The 19,371-nt window shown below is 37.5% G+C and overlaps 5 protein-coding genes and 1 long non-coding RNA gene across 10 annotated transcripts; 3 read left to right on the top strand and 3 right to left on the bottom strand.

The window, feature by feature from the left end:
* Positions 1-126: 126 nt before the first annotated feature.
* Positions 127-640, bottom strand: LOC124328930. Its single transcript, XR_006916553.1, has 3 exons — positions 431-640; positions 248-366; positions 127-152 (listed from the first exon to the last, which is right to left on the bottom strand). It is a non-coding gene; the product is annotated as an uncharacterized LOC124328930 (long non-coding RNA).
* Positions 641-1,196: 556 nt separating this feature from the next.
* Positions 1,197-4,030, top strand: LOC124328923 (prostasin-like). The gene is made up of 10 exons (XM_046787760.1): positions 1,197-1,540; positions 1,607-1,775; positions 1,850-2,003; positions 2,086-2,190; positions 2,292-2,406; positions 2,484-2,943; positions 3,035-3,182; positions 3,267-3,368; positions 3,443-3,563; positions 3,668-4,030. Exons 1-10 carry the CDS (start codon positions 1,501-1,503, stop codon positions 3,847-3,849), a joined length of 1,596 nt encoding a protein of 531 aa, XP_046643716.1. The 5' UTR covers positions 1,197-1,500; the 3' UTR covers positions 3,850-4,030.
* Positions 4,031-4,537: 507 nt separating this feature from the next.
* LOC124328264 (transmembrane protease serine 9-like) lies at positions 4,538-7,163 on the top strand. 2 transcript variants are annotated; one of them, XM_046786981.1, is made up of 10 exons: positions 4,538-4,710; positions 4,829-4,991; positions 5,086-5,233; positions 5,309-5,413; positions 5,507-5,624; positions 5,713-6,103; positions 6,196-6,319; positions 6,402-6,506; positions 6,585-6,912; positions 6,973-7,163. In XM_046786981.1, exons 1-9 carry the CDS (start codon positions 4,659-4,661, stop codon positions 6,906-6,908), a joined length of 1,530 nt encoding a protein of 509 aa, XP_046642937.1. In that variant the 5' UTR covers positions 4,538-4,658; the 3' UTR covers positions 6,909-6,912; positions 6,973-7,163. The 2 variants fall into 2 exon arrangements, with proteins under 2 accessions (XP_046642937.1, XP_046642933.1); XM_046786977.1 differs by having other exon boundaries at positions 6,585-7,163.
* Positions 6,958-8,113, bottom strand: LOC124328280 (asialoglycoprotein receptor 2-like). 2 transcript variants are annotated; one of them, XM_046786991.1, is made up of 5 exons: positions 7,995-8,113; positions 7,864-7,940; positions 7,717-7,799; positions 7,521-7,635; positions 6,958-7,430 (listed from the first exon to the last, which is right to left on the bottom strand). In XM_046786991.1, exons 1-5 carry the CDS (start codon positions 8,096-8,098, stop codon positions 7,186-7,188), a joined length of 624 nt encoding a protein of 207 aa, XP_046642947.1. In that variant the 5' UTR covers positions 8,099-8,113; the 3' UTR covers positions 6,958-7,185. The 2 variants fall into 2 exon arrangements, with proteins under 2 accessions (XP_046642947.1, XP_046642955.1); XM_046786999.1 differs by lacking the exon at positions 7,864-7,940 and having other exon boundaries at positions 7,984-8,113.
* A 200-nt stretch (positions 8,114-8,313) lies between these two features.
* LOC124320736 (cyclin N-terminal domain-containing protein 1-like) lies at positions 8,314-11,690 on the top strand. Of its 3 annotated transcripts, none has more exons than XR_006914028.1 (9): positions 8,314-8,352; positions 9,203-9,373; positions 9,465-10,104; positions 10,230-10,365; positions 10,445-10,582; positions 10,659-10,836; positions 10,897-11,007; positions 11,062-11,291; positions 11,355-11,690. XR_006914028.1 is itself a non-coding variant. In XM_046783613.1 (9 exons), exons 3-9 carry the CDS (start codon positions 10,037-10,039, stop codon positions 11,557-11,559), a joined length of 1,104 nt encoding a protein of 367 aa, XP_046639569.1. In that variant the 5' UTR covers positions 9,203-9,373; positions 9,465-9,562; positions 9,639-10,036; the 3' UTR covers positions 11,560-11,690. The 3 variants fall into 3 exon arrangements, 2 of the variants coding, with proteins under 2 accessions (XP_046639569.1, XP_046639570.1); XM_046783613.1 differs by lacking the exon at positions 8,314-8,352 and having other exon boundaries at positions 9,465-9,562; positions 9,639-10,104; positions 10,230-10,294; positions 10,333-10,365; positions 10,445-10,836; XM_046783614.1 differs by lacking the exons at positions 8,314-8,352; positions 9,203-9,373 and having other exon boundaries at positions 9,461-10,104; positions 10,230-10,294; positions 10,333-10,365; positions 10,445-10,836.
* Positions 11,691-13,838: 2,148 nt separating this feature from the next.
* LOC124342672 (protein CLP1 homolog) lies at positions 13,839-16,212 on the bottom strand. Its single transcript, XM_046795805.1, is given in 9 exon segments — positions 13,839-13,950; positions 14,028-14,121; positions 14,186-14,405; positions 14,479-14,669; positions 14,726-14,818; positions 14,821-14,954; positions 15,031-15,158; positions 15,248-15,445; positions 16,207-16,212. Coding segments are annotated over 9 exon segments (1,176 nt in total).
* Between the last annotated feature and the right edge of the window lie 3,159 nt (positions 16,213-19,371).

Genomic DNA, 19,371 nt, shown 5'->3' with positions numbered 1-19,371 from the left:
CCGTGTCGGCGTTAAATTAGTGTCTTCCAGTACAAAATAGGAAAGAGCGCACGACAGTACAATCGAGTTAGATGTTGCAAATGTTTTCAGAATGTTATTGACAAGTTGTCGACAAATTTCATAGTTCCCGCCACGATTATTCCTCCGAGGGCCTTTTGAAATTCAGAATAAAAAATTATAATCGAGTTCAGTTATTAGGTTTCTGAAGAAGTGAATGAAATTTAGAAATTTTACTGCAATTGATTACCTGCATCGTTGCTATTAACCACACAAATGGACTGCATCCATCAAAATACCCTTGTGTGCTGACGAGATCACCGTCTTTTAACAGGACGCCCCAAAAGGCGAAGAAAACAGAGAACAAACCTAGAAAATAATAATAATAATAATGCCAACTGCGTTTTAGTAAACGGGAAAACGTATTACTTACTAAGTTGAATACTTCTTATTAACAGGGAAGGTTGCTTTCCATTTTTAATTAATTTCTCATTGTAGACTCCGGCGAAACCACTGGTTAGTGTGGCACAGCAAATCGCCAAGAGGCCCCAAAAATAAACGGAACCTTCCTTTTCAGAACGGAAACTGATATCGCCGCTCTCTTCATTGAAATTAAGCTGTTCGGATAATTATTTTCCACAAAAGTAAAATTTAGTTTACGTTTCTTCTGTTACTTAATCTTTTGTACTTGCCAGAATTAAAATGACCCCAAGCATCAACAGTATGAGTGAAAGCCATTTCTTAATTGGCAGTATTTGATTAAGTAATATCCTTGCAAATAATGCGGTCGTCAAAATTCTCGTCTGATAAGTTACCTTAAAGAAAAAAAATAATAATTTGATAAGGAATCGTATTTTATCCCCAAAAGAAATGAATTTTATTGTTTAAACTTGGTGTAAGACAGTATTTAATAACTAATGGCTTCTACTTTCATGTAGGTGGCTGCGTCGACACACGATAGCGCATAAATGATCAAATTATCCCGTAGCACGTAAAGAAAACTTGGCACTGCTAAAGGAAACGTGTCAATCGGTACTTATACGTTCGTTTTTTAAAATGGACAGTTACACAGTTTCACGTATTAAATTTTTTAAAACTTTCGGGTTAAATTTACCTGCCCTGTAATTACCATAGTAGAAGAATGAGGTAATTGATCTCATTTAGATCCCCACCCCCCACCCCCTTATTAATCGCCACATTGTTGAATAAGAGACTAAGGAGACTCACACCAAATCGGATAGGAAGTCATTTTTCCAATTAATAATGTTATAATTGTATGCTAGGAAGGGTTGATTAAGAAATCCTAGTTGGCCTGCATTCTTTTACCTTATCTATAGTTGCGCTGCTCGTTGGCAATCATCATCAGTCCGTGGTTTGCGATAACGTCCGCCACCGATAAGAGATTTATGTTGACACAGATGGCAGATGTGACTGTCTTGTTACATTCATTGGCGAGTTCATTGGTAAGTTAAGAAATATAACGATTTGAAGGGATATTAGCAAATGTTAAATGTACGTTTGATCTTGCTGCTGTTGGGATCAGGTGACTTTTAGCGATTATTTGTCAGTTTAGTTGCATATGGTTAGGTTAACCATAACTTTTTTCTAGTGTGGGTCTCAGCAGAAATATTATTTGAATCCCGAATAAATGGTGGTTCTAATGCAAAACCTGGGGATTATCCATTTGTGGCACAGATACTAGTCAATGGCCAACATTGGTGTGGTGGATTCATATACAACAGTGAATGGATCGTAACGACAGCCGCCTGTGTCATTGGGTAAGTATAAATCATACTTTTACAATACCAAACAAATTCAGATTTTGTTTTCTCAATTTTTTGGCCCATCATAGATACCGCCACCAACCGGCCGCCCTACTTGTTGTTGTTGGACAAATTGATCCCGATGCTACAGATCCGTCGGAACAAAGCATTTCGGTTTCTGCCGTACACATTCACAATGATTATGACCAATATACTCGTTATAATGACATTGCCATGTTACAGGTATGTACCCAGACGTCGGCTAAATTTTAAAGCAATTAAAAATAATAGTGTTTATCAATGTAAATGTTCAAAATTTTTCAAGCTGTCAAAAGACGCAATATTAGGTAATTATGTGAATGCTGTTACCTATGGAAATCTTGACTCAAGTATAAATGAGGCGATTGGCATTGGCTGGGTTGATGGATCGGTTAGTACTGAATCACACAATCTTGTGCAAAACGAAATTCCATTTAATTAGACGTAATCGCGTAATCGTAATTTTTCGTAAAATGTAACACTCGACATCAGACAGGCGAACTAGGAAATCTTAAACAGACAACTGTTCCGATTCGATCAAACGATTCATGCTCCGTGGTTTACGATCTGCAGTGGGATCCCGACCGTATGATCTGCGCAGGGAATGGTGTGAATTTAACTTAACTCTTTTTCTGTTAAAGACGAAACAAATTATTTTTGAACGTTTTTGAATGATATTTACAGTGACCAACGATGCTTGCAATCAAGGGGACGCTGGGACACCGTTGGTACAAGGGACGAGTTTAGAAGGCTATCGTGTCGTCGGACTAGTGTCACATACTATTCGGTGTGGTGACCCACTTTATCCAACTGCTTACACTCGACTGTTGACATATTCCACATGGATGGAAGACAAAGGAGGATCTCAACTCATCACAACATCAGATCCGATACCAGAGGGTACTACAACCGAATCTGTCCCTATTACTACAACCGAATCTGTCCCTATTACTACAACCCAATCTGTTACTATTACTACAACCCAATCTGTTCCACCGGATGTCCACCAGTGTACTCCAGCCAGCAATGTCGGCCAATTTCCATTCATCGTTTCTATTTTGAGCAGTACCACGTTAGATCACCTTTGCGCTGGTTTCATCTACAATGACAAATTTGTCGTCACAACAGCTTCGTGTGTCATTCGGTATGGGATTTAATTGTCATGTGATTTTATAATAATTTTTTTAGCAGCAGTGACCAAGCGTAAGCTTATTTTTGAATGGGATCTCTTACAGGAAAACTGGAGCGATGCTTAACGTCACTGTTGGACAATTCCGATTCGATAGACCAGAAACAGCCGAAAAAACATATCCTGTCACTGCTGTCACGCTTCACCCACAATACCGAGAATCAAATCAAACTAATAACATAGCCATTGTCGAGGTTCTAATTTACTCCCTAACACTTATTAGTTATTAGGTGGTAGATTTGAATAACTGCATGTGCTGTTTTTTTTTTGTAATTTAGATATCAGGAAGTTTGACATTCGGAGAAGCTGTTCAGCACATTTACTACGATTCAGTTAGTTATGGTAATCCGTGCTCCGTGACTGGATGGGCTTCAAATGTGGTAAATCAATAGTGCTTCATATTCAAATTAAATGTGAATTATTCGTGCGTGATTACAAACAGAAATATGTCTAGGAAAATTGTGTACGATCCTTAAGTCTTTTATGGGATGATAGCGAAATCATCCAATCCAACGCGGACTGTTCTCAGTCGCAGATATCAACCTTCGATGCACCCACCATGCTTTGCACCGCAAGTAAGAAAATTATTTAAATTCTAATTAATAACATTCATTGGGACTTCAGAAATGCTCATTAATAATATTAATAATATTTTATTATATTTTATTATTTTATTCAGAGGTTAGTGGGAGTTGTGAATTCGAGAGTGGAGCTCCGTTAATTCAGGGAAATCCTCCTGTTGTCGTGGGAATCAAATCTCTTTTTCAGGGATGTTCCGCATCGTCGCACGACGTTGTCTACACTCGCATTTCCTATTATTTCAACTGGATTTTCAGTGTAGCAGGATATCAGCCCTACTAGTCTCTTATTGCGTAACAGCGGAATTTTGAAATTTAAATCCGCGGTTCATTTTTTGCACGCGTATATTTTAGTGTGTTTGCACCACGAATTCATATGTACCGTGCGATGCCGAAATTTTTCTGAAACTGCATTATACCATTAACTTTCAATGGATTCAAATTAGTAGAATTGATTTGAATAAACAGTAAAATTTATTTCAGAACGTCCAGCTGTTTTTATGACTTGCACGTGCGTCTAGAAGTGAATTGCGTGTCGCAAGAAACTCGGCATATTGGAAAAACCAAACTCACGATAAAATATACGTTTATTACGTAAAGCGTAATATGTCGCAAACACAAATTTAAAAGATAATTTCAAAAATCTTTGGCCAACATTTTTTATTTATTGACTTAGTTCAAAACGAGATACATGAAAAACCTTTTAGTCTTCACAATTGATAATGATGTTTTTGTTTAGCCACCTTATCTATAAAACCAATATGTGACTTATGCAAGAGCGAAAATATCTTTTGCTTGATTTAAAGGACCAGATCCGCTGTCCTAAATTGTTTCTAAATTCAAGCGAATACATTTAAAACTATTGCCATTATTATTGACGGTATTAGCCAATAAGACATGTCAAAGATAGCGGACATGTGATAAGAAGACGCATATTTAATTATGCGGAGAGTTAACAGCAAAGTGTGTCTCATTTGCTAGATATAGATAACAACCTGATTCTTTCATAACTGGCGTTTCTTGGTGTTAGTATTTAAACTGCATGCCGGCATACTTTAGAAATACAAGAAAGTTGGCTTAATAATTCTGGAAATGTTGCTTGCCTTACTCGTCACTTTTTCTTCGGTAATTACTGCGATTGCTGGTAAGTCTGATATATAAATATATAGTAACTACATTTTCTATTTTCTGATTACACGAAGCTACACTTATAATTTAAGCGAACGCTGGGAAAACTAAAAAACTGATTTTATTTTCTTAAGGAAATTATGATGTGGCGTTGAACTCTCGTATCGTAGGCGGGACAAACGCGGCTTCCAAACAGTTTCCTTTCGTGGTACAAATTCAAGCCAACGGCGCTCATCGATGCGCGGGCTATATTTACAATGCCAAATGGATTGTAACCACGGCTGCTTGTGTCTACGGGTAACTTACGTAGCCGTTTTCGATTCGAGTTTAGATTTATGCACCGAGTGATGAGTGTACTGATTTTTTTTTTTATTTTACAAAATCTTCTCAGCTTTACAACATCACAACTAAAGATAGTTGTGGGACAGGTTTCTTTAACTGCTGTCGACCCTGGAGAGGAAACTATTGGTGTAATAACCAATCATTTTCACGAATTTTATGATGCGATTGGGATGAGAAATAATATCGCCATGCTCCAAGTATTGTGTTCGAAAATTGTGTCGTTATAACTAACAGTGACACGGTTCTTACATGTTTACGCAACAATTTAAAAGGTCTCCAAGGCAATTAATTTGGGAGTGTATTCAGATGCGGTGATCCACGGAGACCTCCCAACGACAGAGAATAGTGGTCTTTTATTAGGCTGGGGAAACTCAGGTGTAAGTACAATACTTCAATTGCTGCATCTACTAAATTTGTAATAACTAGACAAATTATTTTATGCTGTAACTTATCCCAATATGACACCTCAGTCGGGAGGTATTTCTTCTAATCTTCAGTTCACTTCTGTGCCAATTATAAATGATGGAACCTGCCCTTCGATTGACCCTAATTTGTGGGATCCAACCTTCATGATTTGTGCGGGAAATGGTAAAAAGCTTTTTCATTTCGCAGAAATTTTTTCAGGGAATACGACTGGGCTATTATTGAATTAAGGACGTTTATTTTGGTTATTCAGCTACACATAACGCGTGCTACGGTGATGCAAGTAGTCCATTGGTACTGGGGACATCTGTCGCCAACTACATGGTAGTAGGGCTAGTGTCGCACAGTACCTCTTGTTATAGTCCAACCGCATTTATCCGTTTGTCGGCCTATTCGAACTGGATGCAAGGAATCGGCGGCCAACCTACAGAAACTACTCCGACAGCTCCGGCAACTTCGACAACTTCGACAACTTCGATAACTTCGACAACTCCGACAGCGTCTTTTCAGACTTGCAATCAAGCCAGTGCTGGGCAGTTCCCATTTGTTGTGGCCGTTGGAGATGCTACATCCGGGATACATTCATGTGCCGGATTCATCTATAATGCTGATTATGTAGTCACTACAGCTTCTTGTGCTGATAAGTGAGTTATCAACTAGTAACTTCACTATTTAATAATATTTGGCCTTTATCTTCTATTCGTTGACTGAATTTAATGACTTAATTTGATTCAAGGCTTGAACTCGGTTCCACTGTTATAATCGCTGGATCCTTGCGACTAAATAACCTGGGGACAGACTATATTTACCACGCTAAACGCATCGTAGTCAACAACGTAGGGGACATCGCCCTAATTGAAGTACTATATGCACGTTACTATGAATAATTAGTATAGTTTGCACTGCACGTAAAAAGGCTTGATATCTGTGTTTCTGCTATAGACGCTCGAAACTTTTAAATTCACCGAAGATGTCAAATTCATTCGTTTTGATCAAGCCAACTATGCTGAACCATCAAGTACGGCTGTCGGATGGGCATCCAGTGAAGTAGGCTATACAACACGAGTGTATTTTGTAACATTGTATATAAATTTAAAAAAAAAAAAACTGTTTAATGTTTTCCAGGTTGGTGGATGCACACCGTCTCTTGATCTCTTATGGGGTTTAACTTATCTGTCAGCGAGAACTAGTGATTGTGCTGGCTCAGTTCCAAATTTCGACGCTTCAACGATGATTTGCGTTGGCCCAGCTAACAACTACGCTTCCGCTTCGATAGTAGGATCGTGTCGCTTTGAAAATGGAGCTCCGTTAGTTCAAGGAACGCCTCCTGTGGTGATTGGAATCAAATCTACCGTTGAGCCATCATGTGCAGGCAATGTATTCACCGCTTACACTCGAATTTCTACTTTCTTTCAATGGCTTCAGTTAAACGCCGGCCCTCAACCTTGATATGGTAGCAACTTAAAAACAAAATTTTTTATTAATAATACAGTTCCAGTTTTAAATTTCACAGTTTAATTATGTCTACGTGTATGTAAACCGCATCCAAATCACACGAAAGGATATACAAGCAACAACGGAAAAAATAGAAAATTCGTGTGTCAAAAATAAAAAAATCATAGAATAGAGTAGTAATTTTTTGTAAACATTTCGGAACGCAGTTTTGTTAAGACACGATACAATAAAATATCATGTGAAATGTGATTTTGCGTTCGCAATATTAGCTTCATTCAATAGATTCGCAGACAAATCTTGTAGAGTAAATGCAAACGTTGTCAGCCCAGTATCCAGTGTAATCAAGAAAATAAAGTAAAGCGCAACTCCCTGGCTCGTTGTCGTCAGGTTGATTGTATATCGGATGCCAATTAGTATAATTAAATGGCTGGAAAGGTTGGGTCGAAGCCCACTCCCATCTGTTGTTCCCTTCTTGAGAGTATCTGCCTGAAGTCCAATACTCGGAAAAATTCAATTCTACAGATTAAAATGTCAAAGTTACACTTTGATTGATAGATTGATTTGCAATTTAGAATAGAATGTAATTTAGAATGTTATTACACATACCTGGGTTCGCTTGAACGTGACTGTTGATCAACATGTCTTCCGCTTCCGTTTCAAGACTGAGAAGAGTCATGTTTCCTCCTTTACAATATTCGTCACAACGCATCCAAGTAGGCAGCTGTGTAATTCAAAATTTCAAATTGATATATGACGGAGAAGAACCGTTTCTTTTTAATCGGATAGCTATTATACAACCTACCCTAAAACTTGAAAAACAATAACATTTGTTTCCCAGATACCAACAAGGTACGCTAGTGTTGCCCTGGAAGTATGGTGGACAATCTGCCAACAAAAAATTTGTGAAGTATATTAGTTTTCAATTACAGAATCACACTAATAATCATACGTAAGGAAAAAGAGAAAAAATCGGCTTTTGGTGTAGGACTGTGTACACAATAATTTAAAATTTCGCTTAAGTAGAGCCTACATAGAAAAATTATTAAATAAATAATGCACTATACTCTACCACTTTCTAACTGAGTCAGAGAAGCGCCGTGTGCTGAATTCCCAGAAGCTGATGATATCAGCAACAAACTTATGCCTATGAAGGTAGCCGTAGCAACATCTTTGTAAGTCAACATTTTCTTAACAAGTGAAATAAGAAAAAATGGTTACCTAAATAGGTTTAGTTACACAGGTTATGTAATTTCGCTCTATCTTGGCCTATCTTACAGTTTTTGTCTCGCTGATATTCAAGATAAAATTATCTTTAATAAACATCATACTATCACAATGAGTGATGGAACGGCTCATGGCCTCATGCGTCGTTTCGTCACACCCAATTTAGCTCACCTCCGCTTGCGTAACGTTTTTCAGCCCTTTTATCCCCGAAAAGGTAAATATATAAACGTACAGAATTTTTTTGTACGTGCACTTATCTAGGCTATGTTGAACTTTTTTTTAGGTTTAAATTGGATTTTCTCTCTATGTTTCACTAGTCCCCCTCCCCCAGTCGATATATTAAATACTCATCAGATTAACCTTGATCCTAGTTAATGTCGCAAGCACCCTAGTCCCGTAATTTTTATACGATTGCTCTTTAGCATAGTTGGTTCTCATAGTCGTACACACTCCTTAAAAAAACACGTCTGACAAAATGAACGACTGCGAATTGTAAATAATTATGATTATTGAAAGAACATGCAATCCTGATATTCGTTTCTTGTACCACAGGAAATGTTTATAGAATAACACTTTTGAAAAAATTGTTACGTAAAAAAATTATTTTAGCTTTTAATTTTGTGGTGTTGGGTTAAAATTTAAACGCTTTGAGCACTTACATTAAGGCCAGCATTATGTTTTTGCTTTTATGATACCCTCAGGATCCGTCCTGAAGGATTATAATCCTAGTTTTTGTTTACTCATCAGATTTCTTAAATGAGCTTAACTAAATTGATCAAGCCGGTTATGGAAGAAGTGTAAAACCGAGGTCAGATCGGCTAGGCTCTCTTGGCAAATTCTCAAAGCTAAATAAGAGAGGCCCTTTTACTTGTTTCTGCACCTGTACACACTTGTAGGCCTACTAAGTTGGTTTACTCGGCCATTGAGCTATGGCTAATACATCCCATTTTGCTTAGTATCGACCCGAATAACAATAATCCTCGCAAATTGTATTCTATACTACTTCTACCTATACTACTTCCTAACTGTCTCTCATTCGAATTTATTCCTTATTCTTCTTTTAGGAAGAGGGAGAGAGACGCATATGCTTCGTACATAGATCTCTTTGAGTATCGGGCCTTCCTTCCATGAAGGAAAAGAACAGTCAACACGCTCCACCAGGTGGCGTCCGCGTGGTCCATTCCAGTTTGTTCTATTTCGTTTTCCTTCAACTTCGCTTCTTGAAGAGAATCACAGTAAGAAGGCCCCGCTTTTCATTTGACTTTTAACTTAATCTTATCAGATCTTATCTTTCTAATCCCCCTTTTTATAATTGGTTCCTAAAAGTGGTTCCTAAATAAAAATTCCCAAACATCTCATCGGCGCACAAGTGGCAATCATGCGCAATCATGCGCTTTTATCATCGATTGAACCTGCAAACGCATGTGAATCATATGTTGGCGTGTGCATACTAATATCACGATTTTATCAATAATAATAATGTATTTGTATTCACAATAGTAGGAGAAACATTATGATGCGTCATAACGGCAGCATTACCGGAGAGGCGGAGACCCGGAGAGATGTCTTCTTATATCCTTGCGTCAATTTGTAAAACCCTTTTTATTATTATTATTTATCTATCTATCTATCTACTTTTTGCTGTGTGTATTTTTCTTGTGGCAGTAGTGTCTACTGCTCTACTCTTACAAAGATGTTTAGGTGATGAATAGGGTCGACGGTCGAGGCATGTTGAAGTGTTGAAGTTGAAGGGTTGAATATATCGTAAATTATTAATTTTCGTCACCAGGTGGCGGCGACTTCTGGGGAATCAGAATTCAGAATTCAGAAAGATGCAGACGACGCTGACGTTAATTGAAAATTGAAATTAGAATTCACAGATCACAATATCAATATCAATGTTTCTGATCCACGTGTTTACCTTACAGTTGAAGCAAGTTAATGCAAGAAATCATAACGAAAAGAAGTAAAAATATTCTTCTCAAATAATATTTAAAATTCAAATAAGTTATTAGGTGATGAAGAAGACGCCACAAATTTCGGTGCTTTATTGAGTTTGTAGGTTTATTCATTTATGTACACTTTTTTTAGGATTCTGGCACTAGATCACACATTATTATGGGAAAAGAAGTCAAAGATTTCGAAGAGTCACATACAGCTGTTCAAGTGATCTGTGAAGATCTACCTATATCTAATTTTGAATTACATTGGGAATCTCAGTTTCTCGGTAAGCAAAATTTTTTACCTTACATCAAACAATCTTTAACTTTAATCATGTTAGTTAAATGTTCTCAAATATTTGTTAGATATTTCATTGAAGGATTGGTTAAAATATTTATGTTATCAGAATGACAAGGCAATTTCATGGCATGACACCCTGACGATTGATCTGAGGACCTCCCATCCTATGGGAGAAAGTAACCTCTCCCCACCATCTGTCTTTGGTATTGTTTACAAGTGGTGCCAAAAACTGAAGCAACCTGTCGGCGTTTCTTATCGCACCGTTGAACTCTATGAAAGGTTTTCCCGATCCTATTGCTCTCAAACATTTTATCCGAAAACTGCAGTCAACAAATCAGAATTCGTAACGGCAAAGAAAATTTCCTTTCAAGAAATTCATACAACATTTAGGCATCAGTCGTTACTGCACCTCGTTTCTTGCCTTCAAATCGCCTCTAAACTGGAAAACGGTTACAAGGTTTAATCGCCTAATAATATTTAAAACTACTATATCTAATCAAAGATTTACCTTCCGCAGGTAGTAACAGTGAAGGATGCGGTTGACCTTCTCCAGAAGTCCAAAAGACCCAGCGATCGTTCCACCATTGTGAATTCAGAGGTCCTAGTTCTCGTCACACTTAATCACGAAGTATTGATATTTTAAGGATTATTGTACTGTTATTCAACGCTAGTTATCTACTAGGTTGACCTTCCACCAATCAACGACTTCCTCGACACCTTTATCTGTCAGTTGATAAGGGTTTTAAAAAAGAAACCAGCACTGGCAAAGATCAAGCAGTTACTTTTGAAGGTTGACGAGATTCATCAAGTATCTATGGATTTCATCCGCGCCATATACTTTGATCAGCAGGTGATTATTGGGCGAATAGTTGCTGGTCTTCGTCTTGATGAATCCGCCAAAGGATTAATAAGGTAGCAGTCTGAATTGAAACTAAATTTGTTGTTTCTTCATTAGCCTGTTACTTTACTTTATAGTGAGAAAGGAATTTATGATTTCCACCGAGTTCAGTCTGACAAAGTTTTGCTGGCTGCTGGAGCGATCACTGCCGCTGTATTTATCATTCAACCAAACGCTGTTTCTGATGTTCTGCGAGAACTTCACATACGAACAGGAGCCTATCCATCAGAAGTGGCCGTGGTTTCTTCCTTGTTGGTCGGTCATCTAGAGCCGATTGTATAACAGTTACAACAGCCTCAGAAACCTTCAGTGACTTCGTTTTTCAATACTTTCTTATCATGTATGTGTGTACGTGTTATGTAAATAGCCTTTATTTTGCATTCTGAAAATTAGATATTTGTTAAGATGTTAAAGCCATCTAGGAGTCACTTTCACTTGTGAAACTTAAAAGGAAGTTAATATGAGATTTTTAATTCATAATTATTTCATGGTGATAGAATCCCATTAGATAATAGGATTGTAAGAAATTTTTTAAGCATTTTTAAGCGGCGCGAGCTTCATCAAATTACCAGCTTCGTTATGACGGTGCTATGTACACCAAGATTCTTTTTCTTGTTTTTCCCAACTATCAATCTTAAGCTAAGTTGGCCGATATTGCCTACCCAAAAAATCAATAAAGTGTGTTGGGAAAAGATCAGATATAGATATCGTATAATTTTCTTTTATCTCATGAAAAAAAAAAGATAAAAAAAAGATAGGCTATAAAATTTTCGTTATCTTATCTTATCTTATTTTATCTGGAGCAAAACACTGATAATTGCTGATAATTGGATTTCAGAACTTTCCGTACTCTTAAGAAGCACGTTTCAATCGTCATTTGAAAAAAAAGTTCCGGGGGGACCTCTAGATACGAAAATACAAGTAAATAGAGAAATCTTGTCAAATGGAGAAATTATTTTTTATTTAAAATTGCCTTAAACAATAGATCAAAATTCGCCTCTCCGGCGTTTCCATATGTACCCGCCTAAATATATTTCTCTGCGATAACTCTTGAGAATAAAATTGAAGCGCCAATTTTTCTTAATCCAAATCGCTGTATCGTTCCAATTGGCGATATCGTCACGTGTAATTCTGGAAACCGATTGCTCACTGCAACTCACAATGATTTCTCTTAAAGGATTCAATTCTTGCAGAAAAATTTCAATTCCGTTTTTAGTGACAGAGTTACAGTTAGAGATATACAAATGTTCGAGATTACCTCTATCCTAGTGAGATCCAAAGTGTGACATTGAGGAATCATCGACAGCTCAAGGAACGGTTATGTTCTGAATGTTGTCAGAAATTCGAAGCGCATTTTTATATATTTTTTAAAAAATCCTGGTTTTCCAAAATGAAATGAAAACATAATTCTTTCAGAGACTTGGTGCTTTTAACTTGTGGCATGATAGCACAGCAACTTCAATCTTTAAACTAAAATATGAAAAATTTAGCGCAGCTTTACTGCTTTAGCACGCAAGTAACACTTTTCTGTTGAGTTACTGAGTGAGAACTGCGCTGAAAATTTATAAATGGGCTGTATAAATATGGGTGGTGGCTATCGAAAAAGATTTTTTTTTGTTAAGATATAATTGGCTTCAGATAGGGGGTGGAGCGGGGTTCCGGACATCTCGTACCCAAAAATTCTCGTACTCATTTTTTCAACCATCTCGTACCAGTACGAGATGGTGGTACGAGGTGGCATCTGGCGGTAGAGAACAGTACCGGCTGGTACGAGGTGGCTGGCATAATCTTCCGGCTGGTACGAGTTGGCTGGCAGAAGTTTCCGGCTGGTACGAGATGACTGGCAGAAATTTCCGGCTGGTACGAGATGGCCGGCAGAAATCTCCATTCTAGAGGGAGCCAAAGGGGAGCGCCGAGCTGGATGTCCGGATGAAGTCCGCCTTGAAGAGCGCCTAGCCGGTGACTGATAACTTAGTACGGCCGCGGCGACCTTATATACTGCGGCTCGAGCATGCGCCACCTTGTGGTCAGTACGAGATGGCAGTACGAGATGGCCGATATAGATATAGATAGCTGATCGTATTCAGTGTACTGCGCGCGTTTCTTTATCGATAAGTATTTCAAACAGAATGCCACCCACAACTTACGTTCTGTGTGTTTGGCTTCAGTTGCCGAATATTTTTGTCTCTTCGACGGGAATTTTGCAAAATTTAACAATCTTATTCATTAGGATATTTTTTCCACCTTTTCTTCCTACCCTCTCGAAAATATGAGATAGTTCACTAGTGTCGTCAAATGTAACAGTGCCCGGATTATTAAGTGTCCACTTCTTAATTCAACATAAATTTTGGTTAGATAAAAAAGGATACCTCGTCCTGCGCGATTGCGAGGCTTATTTAACTGTTTTGTGAGGGGTGTAATATGTGTGATAGAGAAATTTTGTATGTATGTATATGTGAGTGTTTGACTTGAGCAATCATACGGCCTACAGAACGAACAATACACAAGATCAGATATAACAAGGTTGTCAAGAATTTTTATTATTCGTTCAATTTATAGGGTTAGTGGGAGTCCATATACTGAATGCCGGATAAAAGCAATCGGGTTCGAGGTAGTGGTCGAGGCTGAGGTGACAACACCGTAAGCATTTGCCGTTCTAAATCCACGTTATTCCTGTTGTAAATGCATCCTGTTGTAAACACGAAATGTCATAAATAAAATAACATCTGATCTAGGACGTCAAAACTTACACACAAATAAACCCAGTAACGTTGGTCTGAATAATATCATCTTCCCCGGATTCAGCCATACTAATTGAAATCAAATGATGCAATAATTGCTGGCCTGCAATAGAGGGAACGTCAAAAATAAAATTTGTCAGTCTCTAAATTAAATAAAAAATCTATACTTGGCTGAACAGTGACTAATTTCGTAAGTTGATCTTCTGCTTTCATTCCGAGAGGCATTAATGAATCTGGTAAGGCCGGCGCACCAATTTTAAATATTTTAACATCTGAAAATCTCACTTCAAATGAGTGTGGATAAAACTGGGCTGCTAATCCGTAGAAATATTCGCGAATTTTCTGATCTCGAGATTCTACTCTTGCCTGCCGACTCCGTTCCACAACCTAACACAAAAAATAATTCCAGAATTAAGAGTTGTAGCTATGACACAAATAACTAACAAGCATGAAAACATACTCCGCCACTTTTGGGTTGAAATATAACTTTCACGGTTTCAGGTAAATCACGCACTAGTTCGTTGTAAAGTCGCTCTTGGTCAAGGACGATTATTAGATCAACTTCAAACGCTCTGGCTGCGTGAATAAGCATTTGATACCCTTGGCCCTTTACCCAGCCACAGGTGTTGATTATTACTCCACTAACAGCATCTACACAGAAATTTAAATAATTTGAATAATTGAATGAATATTACTTTCTCTCCTACTCTGTCGATTTGCTTCCATTCTCTCTGCAACTGTTTGGGCTAATTTGGTGACAAGTAAATTGTACAGCATTACATTACTCCCAGTTCTTTGTACCCATAGTGGTATATTAGTGGGCATACTTGGGAAAATCCTTCTTCAACATCAGCAGGACGTTCAATTGCCATTGCACCAATAGTGCATGGAATGGAAAGTTGTCCCTGGTCAACATCTAAATCAACATATATAGGCCTATTTAAACATAAACAAATTTGATTCTATTTCTTTAGATATAAAATGTTTTATTGTGTTTTCTTAATTTGTCTACCTTCTACCCATTCTCACTGCATAGTTCAAAAGCAACTTGCCAACTGTTGATTTTCCAACATCTGTTGGACCAATGATTATGGCTATAGGGCCTCTTTTAGTCTTGTCAGCATCAGCTTTCTTCCTTAACTAAGGAAGAAATAAATTAAGAACATACACACAAAACAAAATATTGGAAAACTTTTAAGTAATACAATTCAATCTGCATGTAACTTTACCTGTTCTAATCCAGCATGTGTATTGAGATAAATAATCATTGGAGTTTCTCTTGCCACATAAGCCGCTTCTGTTTTCCCTCTCAGTTCTAAAAGACAACCTTGCCATGTGAAAACAGCGATCTTGGAACCACCACCAAAACTGTACACTTTTCCTTTGACAATTTCTGTTCCAAATACTTCTGCCAGTCCAGATTTCAACTATGAAAGAAATTAGTTAGCTAGTTAGGTTGAATGGAATTCTGACAAATAAAAACAATTTAACACACTTGACACTTCTAATGGTGCCAAAACTAAATTGACAACGAGACCAAATTTTTAGACTGGAGGCAGCCAACGAGTTAACTAATGAAAACCAACAATCCAAGAAAGAGCATGTAGTACAATCAAGGGCAATAATGCCTTTTCTGCTTCTGGCTAGCATTTTCTCAGTCTTTATCTAAACAAAGTAAAAATGAAATGTTAAGAATGCCATAATAAGCTGAAAAATGAGCTTACGTACAATGATTAGGTATTGGAGGAATACCTCCTGGTCTGGTATATACAAGCTTTGAGGCCGTATAACATGAAGCTGATGGATTGGGATGTTGCCTGCTCTGTGAAAAATGTATTGCATTAATGAAAATATTGGTATTCAAATTAAGACCAATCTTTACCTGTTCTATGCAGCACACGAAATGTTTACAAAGCTTCTTAAAACACTTCTTAACGAAACACTTCAAACATTTCTTAACGAAATGTTTACCGATCTTTTTTAGTCTGCTGTGTGGTTCACCCATACAGCAACCATAATTCCTGCATTAAAATAAGTTTGAGGAAAAATATGAAATACACTGCTAACATAATAAAAAAATTCTTAAAAAGTTTATTGAAGGGTGAATAATTACAAGCATAATCATCCTATACCATGGCATAATTGCTGGGATACTTAGCCGGTTGCCTTTCTATCGGCCATCTCGTACTGCCATCTCGTACTGACCACAAGGTGGCGCATGCTCGAGCCGCAGTATATAGGGTCGCCGCGGCCGTACTAAGTTATCAGTCACCGGCTAGGCGCTCTTCAAGGCGGACTTCATCCGGACATCCAGCTCGGCGCTTACCTTTGGCTCCTTCTAGAATGGAGATTTCTGCCATCCATCTCGTACCAGCCGGAAATTTCTGCCAGTCATCTCGTACCAGCCGGAAACTTCTGCCAGCCAACTCGTACCAGCCGGAAGATTATGCCAGCCACCTCGTACCAGCCGGTACTGTTCTCTACCGCCAGATGCCACCTCGTACCACCATCTCGTACTGGTACGAGATGGTTGAAAAAATGAGTACGAGAATTTTTGGGTACGAGATGTCCGGAACCCGTGGAGCGATGTCATGCCTAACGAAACCTACAGAAATCGGTACCCTCAACTGCCTTCTAAACGCTTCTAATCCTTGAACATGTAATTAAGAGCTTTTAAAAACTGTCAAGGGCATGCATTCAAGATAAATAAAGTAATGTAATGTGAATTGGTTGGGTAAGGTGAAGGTGGGGATAGAAAGTTAAGTAGGCATAGTATATTAAAAATAGCCAAATAAATTCTTTTTGAACTTGGCACGCCACTTTCGGCCGAAAAAATTATAATTTCGGCCTAAAGATGGCTATTTCAATATAACAATTCAAATACAAAAAAAAAAAATGTAAAAATTTACAAATTATATTATACCTAACCAAAGCTTGTCAAAGAAGCCTTCATCCTAAGAAGAGTTGATATCAAAATTCTTTATCCCGTCTTTATCATTACATTGAAATTAAATTTTAATCGGAAACATGCTGCGCAACGGCGTAACCGCGTAACCCAGAATGTAAATCACTAAATTGCCCTAAGACAAAATTATATCACAAATATTTTCAGTTTTTTTATTTTTATCTCTGAACGAATTAATATTTTTGAATTCGGCTTAAAAATAATAAAAGACAAGCCTATCTGTCTATAGACCACGAAAGGATGCTGAATTGCCAGGTCTGGAAAAGGTCGAAAATCTCGATTAGGGACAACATGCCTGAAATTATCACAGCCCTCTTATGGAGCTTCATTTTCTATTAAATAATACAAAGTGAAAGAACAGGTTATTTATTGTTTAATATTTTTAAAGGATTTGTCATCATTCTGGTAAGTTACTTATTTTTTTCTGACTTCACTGGACATTGTAGTTTATTTATTACTAATTTTTTTGTAAACGTCCCTACCGTGTTTACAAAAAAATATCGCCATTTCCTGCCCCGAGGGAAGAATGGAAAGAAGAGACGAAGGAAGAAACTAAGAGGGGACAAAGGGGTGGCGCGGGGTTCTATTTCCTCGGGGCAGGAAATTGTCTCTAAAAAAAAATGCCTTTTACTTTAAAATTAATAATAAATAATCTGGCAATTTAAATTTTAATCGGAAACAGGCTGCGCAACGGCGTAACCGCGTAACCCAGAATGTAAATCACTAAATTGCCCTAAGACAAAATTATATCACAAATATTTTCAGTTTTTTTATTTTTATCTCTGAACGAATTAATATTTTTGAATTCGGCTTAAAAATAATAAAAGACAAGCCTATCTGTCTATAGACCACGAAAGGATGCTGAATTGCCAGGTCTGGAAAAGGTCGAAAATCTCGATTAGGGACAACATGCCTGAAATTATCACAGCCCTCTTATGGAGCTTCATTTTCTATTAAATAATACAAAGTGAAAGAACAGGTTATTTATTGTTTAATATTTTTAAAGGATTTGTCATCATTCTGGTAAGTTACTTATTTTTTTCTGACTTCACTGGACATTGTAGTTTATTTATTACTAATTTTTTTGTAAACGTCCCTACCGTGTTTACAAAAAAATATCGCCATTTCCTGCCCCGAGGGAAGAATGGAAAGAAGAGACGAAGGAAGAAACTAAGAGGGGACAAAGGGGTGGCGCGGGGTTCTATTTCCTCGGGGCAGGAAATTGTCTCTAAAAAAAAATGCCTTTTACTTTAAAATTAATAATAAATAATCTGGCTCTGGCTGTTTGATTTTTGAACGTAGGAACTTCTCACGTGTCAGTATTTTGAAAAAAAAGTTGGAAATATTGCGGCCAGGTACAAATAATTGGTGGTTAGTACATCAATTTTATTTTGTTATTCATTAAAATTAGTATTTCAATGTCGGTCATTTTCCTTACGAAACCCGTTTTATTTCTTTAGATATAACTGGAAAGTGGAATTAGATAGAATGCCGAAATTGAAAACGTATTTTCAGACACAGTGGTTAAATGAGTCCCTACATCCGTCGTTCAAACCATGATTGGAAAAAGATCCCAAATCAAACGAGAGATTTGTATGTCGATTGTGTTGTGTGAACAAAGAACTAAGCAATATGGGAATTGGAGCTCTAAATAGTCATGCAAGTGGAAAAAAACACAAAGAGAAAATCGCAAGCCTCAGTTTACCATCTATTACGACTTTTGTCAATGCTCCTGAAACAACGGCCGTTGCTACTGTTCCTCAACCTGATCAAAACCACAACGACAATACATCGGCCAGTGATCCTGTTGTGAACGGCAATACCACAGTCAATGTGCCGCAAGCCCAACAACGACAAACACCTTCGTTACGTGCTATCTCAAAAGACGTGTCAAAGTCAGAACTCCTTTGGGCCCTAAAGTTGGTGGACAGCCATCGTTCGATGAATTCGGCAGCTAATGAAGGTGCTCTTTTTAAATTGATGTTTCCAGACAGCGACATTACCCAGACGTTCTCTTTGGGGTCTGATAAGATGGCTTATCTCATCCATTATGGGTTAGCGCCATATTTTCAAGACAATCTTGAAAAGAAATTTTACAGAAATGTTTGGCTTTCGTTGTAGCCTTCGACGAGGCTCACAATAAAATCGCACAAAAAGGGCAAATGGATATCATAATTCGTTTCATTGATGAAGATAAGAATAAGACTACAGTTGTTAATCGGTAAATTTATATCATTAAATATTCTAATTTATCCCATTCGGTTCTTACTTACTAAGTTTTTAAAATATTACAGAAACTTCAATTCCTCTTTTCTGGGACGATCAAGAGCATCAGATCTGTTAGAAAAGTTTAAAGAAGCATTGAAAGGTCTCCCTTTACAAAAAATG

Source organism: Daphnia pulicaria, chromosome 1, assembly GCF_021234035.1.
Source record: "Daphnia pulicaria isolate SC F1-1A chromosome 1, SC_F0-13Bv2, whole genome shotgun sequence".
NCBI classification, from domain to species: domain Eukaryota; kingdom Metazoa; phylum Arthropoda; class Branchiopoda; order Diplostraca; family Daphniidae; genus Daphnia; species Daphnia pulicaria.
This window is presented reverse-complemented; position numbering and strand designations above follow the sequence as displayed.

Bases quoted from the DNA above. Each gene is read 5' to 3' on its own strand.
- LOC124328923 (XM_046787760.1), top strand. From the start codon at position 1,501: ATGTTAAATGTACGTTTGATCTTGCTGCTGTTGGGATCAG. The intron at 1,776-1,849 runs GTAAGTATAAAT...GGCCCATCATAG, and splicing joins ACAGCCGCCTGTGTCATTGG to ATACCGCCACCAACCGGCCG. The intron at 2,407-2,483 runs GTGTGAATTTAA...TGATATTTACAG, and splicing joins TATGATCTGCGCAGGGAATG to TGACCAACGATGCTTGCAAT.
- LOC124328264 (XM_046786981.1), top strand. From the start codon at position 4,659: ATGTTGCTTGCCTTACTCGTCACTTTTTCTTCGGTAATTACTGCGATT. The intron at 4,711-4,828 runs GTAAGTCTGATA...TATTTTCTTAAG, and splicing joins GGTAATTACTGCGATTGCTG to GAAATTATGATGTGGCGTTG. The intron at 6,104-6,195 runs GTGAGTTATCAA...ATTTGATTCAAG, and splicing joins ACAGCTTCTTGTGCTGATAA to GCTTGAACTCGGTTCCACTG.
- LOC124328280 (XM_046786991.1), bottom strand. From the start codon at position 8,098: ATGTTGACTTACAAAGATGTTGCTACGGCTACCTTCATAGGCATAAGT. The intron at 7,800-7,863 runs GTATGATTATTA...TTTTGTTGGCAG, and splicing joins TTTTTTCTCTTTTTCCTTAC to ATTGTCCACCATACTTCCAG. The intron at 7,636-7,716 runs GTAGGTTGTATA...TGAATTACACAG, and splicing joins ATTGTTTTTCAAGTTTTAGG to CTGCCTACTTGGATGCGTTG.
- LOC124320736 (XM_046783613.1), top strand. From the start codon at position 10,037: ATGTTTCTGATCCACGTGTTTACCTTACAGTTGAAGCAAGTTAATGCA. The intron at 10,837-10,896 runs GTTTAATCGCCT...TACCTTCCGCAG, and splicing joins AACTGGAAAACGGTTACAAG to GTAGTAACAGTGAAGGATGC. The intron at 11,008-11,061 runs GTATTGATATTT...GTTATCTACTAG, and splicing joins TCGTCACACTTAATCACGAA to GTTGACCTTCCACCAATCAA.